At 40.2% G+C, this 6,247-nt stretch overlaps 1 protein-coding gene across 2 annotated transcripts; it reads right to left on the bottom strand.

The window, feature by feature from the left end:
* LOC107630676 (luminal-binding protein) lies at window positions 2,108–5,962 on the bottom strand. 2 transcript variants are annotated; one of them, XM_021119056.1, is made up of 9 exons: window positions 5,775–5,962; window positions 5,007–5,274; window positions 4,706–4,920; window positions 4,393–4,601; window positions 3,980–4,013; window positions 3,377–3,856; window positions 3,121–3,275; window positions 2,941–3,023; window positions 2,108–2,846 (listed from the first exon to the last, which is right to left on the bottom strand). In XM_021119056.1, exons 1-9 carry the CDS (start codon window positions 5,827–5,829, stop codon window positions 2,339–2,341), a joined length of 2,007 nt encoding a protein of 668 aa, XP_020974715.1. In that variant the 5' UTR covers window positions 5,830–5,962; the 3' UTR covers window positions 2,108–2,338. The 2 variants fall into 2 exon arrangements, with proteins under 2 accessions (XP_020974715.1, XP_016189365.1); XM_016333879.2 differs by lacking the exon at window positions 4,393–4,601 and having other exon boundaries at window positions 3,980–4,222; window positions 5,775–5,961.

The raw sequence follows: 6,247 nt of genomic DNA on the forward strand, positions 1-6,247 counted from the left end.
TTAATTATTTTTATTATTGTTGTGAGAACTTAGAATGTTATTACACTTTTTTATTTTTAATATTGGATTAATAATGATTTTTTTTTTAAATTGTGATCTACTGTAGTATTTTTTTAAAATGTGGGATGATTTAATGTACTGAGTACAAATCAGACCGTCCAATATTTAATAATTACAGAAATCGGACCGTCCGATTTGTGTTAAAAAAATAAAAAAAAATTGGAGTACACAAATTGGACCATGCGAATTCATTTTATTCTTTATATAAAAATTCATATATTTACAATAACCATGGTCCGACTTCATTTTATTTTTTATATAAAATTCATATACTTACAATACCCATGGTCCGACTTCATTTTATTCCTTATATAAAAATTCATATATATACAATACCCATGGTCCAATTTGTAAGTTGAGAAATTCAAAATCGGACCCTCCGAGTTCTTTGCATATTTTTTCAAAGCAAATAACTCGGACCATACGATTTCTATCCCTGCCAATGACATAAAGCTGTCCCACCCTTTGGTCTAGCACACTCTAGTTCCATATGGAAGCACATCACGCTCCTTGGTTCCATAACGAAAAAATTGAGCCTATTAACTGCTCCTGATCTTTCGAAAAAATTGTCCAATCCGGAATAGTATTCACTCCACTCCCCCTCTCTCTCCGCACACTTCACTGTCATGGCATCTCACCCCTAATCACTGCCACTCTGCCACCCTGCCACCACAGTACCACACCGCACCACGCTTTCCCTCGTCCTCACCAAACTACCTCCACCCCACCTCTCTTACCTCGCCAATGCACCCACTGCACCATCTCCAACCGCCTCACCTGACCACTGCATTTAACACCCCCTAACGTACCACACTACCACCCCATCTTTATCATCATCAACAACAACTACACTTCCCCACCACCTGCAACCCCTCATTGCCATTCTACTGCCACCGTTGCCTCTCCTTACTTCTTTTCTGCAGCTCTCTTTCTCTCCTCCTTGATTTCGATCTTTTCTTCCTTGGATTTACTCTCTCTTCGCCCCTGTTATCAACTTCCATTTTTCTTCCTTTGATTTGCTTTCTCTTTGTCTCTGTTGTTGTTGATTTTGTGTAGAGTTAAGGTTGGGTTTGTGATGGTTGTTGCAGTAAGAGAAGAAAGGGCCGAGGCAGTGGTGCGATGGAGGTGGGAGTGGTGTTGAGGGTGGGGAGGAGATGGCAGAGACAGAAAGAAAGAAAAGAGAACCGAAGGAGGAGAAAAGGCAGAGGTGACGGTATAAGAATATCTATATTAGAAGAAGCCATTAGAAGCAGTACAGAGTGTGTGTGGTCAAGAAAATGGGTGAAGCCATTAGTCTAAGGCTTTACTTGAGAATAGTGATAACTTCGGTGGGACTTGGGAGTATAAAGAGAATGTGTTATGTGGCATGACATATATGAGACTTGTTCCATGCAACAAAAGTGGACTCCACTTCGGGGGTCCTCGCTGCATTTTGCCATGTTCCATTTTTAAAAAGGTTAAAGGCTCATTTCGCATTAATCTTATGCGAAATAAGCACTGGCTGCTGAAAAAGAATTTATTTCGCATGATCTTTACGTGAAATAGGACTTAATTGTATAACGACGCAGCACTCCTATGTGTAATGGTCATGCTGTACAACTTCTCTTAAATTTGTGTAATGCTGCCATCCGATATGATATGATATGATAGAGCTGAGCAAGAAGAGTTTCAGATCAGATATCTCTCTTTTTTTATGAGAGATAAAAACACTAGCCCCCATTTATGGACAACAATAATATATCATGTTGCACAATTAACAGATTAAACTTAGGTGAAACTCGAGGAAGAACTTTGCCATCATGTGGTTGTTGAAATTATTTAGGACTTAACCTTGGTCATATTTAAAAGAGCTGTATCTTATCAAAGCTTCGACTTATGCTAGATATTAAATCTTTATTGTGTAATGGGTTTCCTGTATCCATAACCCCGGTTTAGCTTCATTATTGATTAACTAATTAATTTGTAAAGTTTTTAATGAGTTATGGGGAACCAGCTTTCTTCGTAGTCATTCAATGTGCATAGCGCTTCCGAAGCTAACAGAAAAACGTGTCCCGAAGAAAGCTAATAGTGAAATTTTATCTAAACCCGTCAATAAGCAAGAAAGAAATACAAGTAATTCTATGAAGTATCTTTGCCACCAAAAATACAAGAAATGGGGACATTTTTCTGAATTCCCCTCCTATCAGAATCAACATACTCAACCTAAACTACTACTTTCCCATAAATTCCAGCCTCGGCTTTTGTAGAACCGGCCAAAACAAAGTTTGAGGAAAGATGTCTAGAGTTCATCGTGAGAATCATCCTCGTCCTCTCCAGAAGCACCACCACCAGGAGGCCCACCCCCACCTGACCTCTGATAGACCGCGGTGATAATCGGATTGCAAACAGCTTCAACCTCTTTCAGCTTCTCTTCATAATCTTCTTTCTCCACTGTCTGGTTGTCATCAAGCCATTCCAACGCTTCCTTCACTGCAGCCTCGATTTTCTCCTTTTCATCAGATTCCAACTTGTCGGCCAGCTTGTCTTTGTCACTGATCTGGTTCTTCATGTTGTAAACATAAGTTTCAAGAGCATTGCGGGCATCAATTCTCTCCTTGACCTTCTTGTCTTCCTCGGCAAACTCCTCTGCCTCGCGAACCATTCGCTCAATTTCCTCCTGGCTCAGGCGTCCTTTCTCATTTGTAATGGTGATCTTTTCTGATTTACCAGTGCCCTTGTCTTCTGCTTTGACGTTTAAGATGCCATTTGCATCAACTTCAAATGTCACTTCAATTTGAGGGGTACCCCTGTTCAGTTGACAACCAAGATACAGATGAAGTCCTCACATCAACGCGATAGAACTTATTAGAGAAGCCTGAATGATAGCAGGAAAAAACAAACCTTGGAGCTGGTGGAATTCCAGACAGATCGAATTTCCCAAGTAGTCGACAATCCTTTGTAAGACTCCTCTCACCTTCAAATACCTGATCATTTATTAAGGCATCAAGTTAGAATCAATCCCCTTCAGCAATTCAAGTTCATTGTCCAGTTAGACATTACTAATTTATAAGAGAAAAGTACCTGAATGGAGACAGTAGTCTGCTGATCCTGGTAGGTAGTAAACACCTGAGATTTCTTGGTAGGGATAACAGTGTTTCTGGGAATCAACTTTGTCATCACCCCACCAACAGTCTCAATTCCAAGAGTGAGTGGAGCAACATCCAGGAGAAGGATATCTGAAACAGATTGCCACATAATAACAAGATTGATTAATAACTGGCATTCTACCTGCATCATTAAAACTTATGAGTGACCAAGTACATAAACTATAGTATACCTTTGGTTTCATCACCACCCTCTCCGCTCAAAATGCTTCCTTGGACTGCAGCACCATAGGCAACTGCCTCGTCAGGGTTGACACCCTTGTTGGGCTCCTTTCCATCAAAGTAGTCCTTCAAAAGCTGTTGCACCTTTGGAATCCTTGTGCTTCCACCAACAAGAACAATCTCATCGATCTGGCTCTTTTGTAATCCAGCATCTTCCATTGCTTTCTTCACAGGCCCCATTGTCTTACGGAATAAATCATTGTTCAACTCCTCAAACCGAGCTCGGGTAAGTGGTTCGGAGAAATCAACACCATCAAAAAGTGATTCAATTTCCACTCGGACCTGGTGCTGGCTGCTGAGAGCTCTCTTGGCACGCTCAGCCTCTCTCCTGAGCTTGCCAAGTGCTCTGTTGTCCTTGCTAATGTCCTTTCCATGCTTTTTCTTGATCAATTTAATGAAGTATTCCATTATTCTCTGATCAAAGTCCTCACCTGGTGTTAAGGTGAGAAGAAATAACAGGCATTAATTGCAGAAAGAAAATTTGAATCGAAACTATCTTTTCCTGCTTAATTTCAAATTATTCTATTTTGTAGTGAAAACTGAAAAGTACTCACCTCCAAGATGAGTATCTCCGTTTGTAGCAAGGACCTCGAAAACACCATTATCGATCGTCAAAATACTGACATCAAAAGTCCCACCACCAAGATCAAAGACAAGGATGTTCTTCTCGCCACCTTTCTTGTCCAATCCATACGCAATTGCAGCGGCAGTGGGCTCATTAATAATCCTAGCCACATTCAGACCGGCAATAACACCAGCATCCTTGGTGGCCTGCCTCTGAGCATCATTGAAGTAAGCTGTAAATTTGAAAAGAAAATGACAAAAATTAGAATAAAGTCAAAAAGCAGGAATCTAACAATCGAGATGGCATGAGAAATCAATCATAATTTGGTGGACTTACCAGGGACAGTGACAACAGCATCATGGATTTTCTTTCCAAGGATGAGTATCCGTTTGTAGCAAGGACCTCGAAAACACCATTATCGATCGTCAAAATACTGACATCAAAAGTCCCACCACCAAGATCAAAGACAAGGATGTTCTTCTCGCCACCTTTCTTGTCCAATCCATACGCAATTGCAGCGGCAGTGGGCTCATTAATAATCCTAGCCACATTCAGACCGGCAATAACACCAGCATCCTTGGTGGCCTGCCTCTGAGCATCATTGAAGTAAGCTGTAAATTTGAAAAGAAAATGACAAAAATTAGAATAAAGTCAAAAAGCAGGAATCTAACAATCGAGATGGCATGAGAAATCAATCATAATTTGGTGGACTTACCAGGGACAGTGACAACAGCATCATGGATTTTCTTTCCAAGGAATGCTTCAGCTGTTTCCTTCATCTTAGTCAAAACCATGGCACTGATTTCCTCAGGGCTGAACACCTTGGTCTCACCATCTTTAATCTTTACCTGTATGTAAGGTTTCCCATCCTTGTTCACAATCTTATATGGCACAAGCTTCATGTCTCTTTGGACTTCCTTATCTTCAAACCTGTAAATACATACACGTGAGTTATATGTCCAAGAAGTCCGATTAATTAACATAAATTAACAACATGAATATTCCTCAGTCCTCACTTTCTTCCAATAAGCCTCTTGACATCAAAGATGGTCCTTTCGGGGTTGACAGCTGCCTGATTCTTGGCAGCCTCCCCGATCAGTCTCTCGCTGTCGGTGAAAGCAACCCATGATGGGGTGATACGGTTACCCTGGTCATTGGCTATGATCTCAACATGGCCATTCTTATAAACACCAACACAAGAATAAGTTGTTCCAAGATCTATCCCAATAACTGTACCCAACTTGGTTGCTTCCTCTTTTGCAATGGAAATTGCAAACATACATCCTGTGAAATGGAACATTCTCAACGTTAATTGCAACACAAACTCTGATTACCAAATGAGATGTATAATCAAATCATGTAACGGCATTATACAAAGACATTTTTCTTCTCTGAGAGAATTGAAATCAATGATCTGAAGGTGCAAGTAACAAACAGATACGTAACTATCAATAGGAAGAGGAATATTATATAGCTGTTTCTATTTTAATTCATGAAAAATAACAAACAAGTACAGGATCAATTTAAGTTTATGCTTGCAAATCTAAACCCTGACTAAAAAAAAGAGTTTGAACAATATTTAAGACATTTGTGCATCGCTTAATAGTGATTTGTATTTCGAGGTGTTCTGTCAGTCACATCAGAAGAAGAAGCTACCGCAGTAAGATCCAAACACTATCTTCTGAGTGAAAAAAATGATCCATGAATATCGGAGATCGAAACAATGCAGGGGAAAGTATGGAAACGAAGAGAGAGAGAGAGAGAGAGAGAGAGAGAGAGATTACCGAAGGAAATGATGGCGAGAACAATGAGAGACCCGCGAGCCCACGAGCCAGTCATGGCGTCACCGTGTTGTAGTTGCGCTCTGTAAAGGGTGAAGTGGTTGTTAACGGTGGTGTTGGGTTTTCAGGTGGCGAAGTTGATGGTTGGTTTGTTACTTGTTAGATTGGTTTTCGTTTATTGAATGAAAAATGGTGCGCTCCGTTCGCCCTTCGCGTTTTATACTGGTCACTCCCGACTAGAGCGAGACTTAGAGCATGTCATTCATGCTGACGTGGACCAATCGAAGCTCCTCAATGAATCGTTTCGCCCAATAGCAGTCGTCCATCCAAACACGTCATACCTTGTCGACTCTATAATAGCGAGACTTCTCTTTTTAATGCAAGCAACAATCTTTTAGCCATTATCCAATGATTTAAAAAAAAATGTTGTTGTTACAATTATTTAATAATATAATTTTGGATAAATATACTTCTTG

The sequence above is a fragment of the Arachis ipaensis genome, chromosome B03, assembly GCF_000816755.2.
Source record: "Arachis ipaensis cultivar K30076 chromosome B03, Araip1.1, whole genome shotgun sequence".
Taxonomy (NCBI): domain Eukaryota; kingdom Viridiplantae; phylum Streptophyta; class Magnoliopsida; order Fabales; family Fabaceae; genus Arachis; species Arachis ipaensis.

Coding starts and splice junctions, on each gene's coding strand:
- LOC107630676 (XM_021119056.1), bottom strand. CDS start 5,829: ATGACTGGCTCGTGGGCTCGCGGGTCTCTCATTGTTCTCGCCATCATT. Junction 4,014..4,392: donor TCGATAATGGTGTTTTCGAG/GTCCTTGCTACA, acceptor GGTGTTTTCGAG/GTCCTTGCTACAAACGGAGA. Junction 2,847..2,940: donor GGAATTCCACCAGCTCCAAG/GTTTGTTTTTTC, acceptor TCAACTGAACAG/GGGTACCCCTCAAATTGAAG.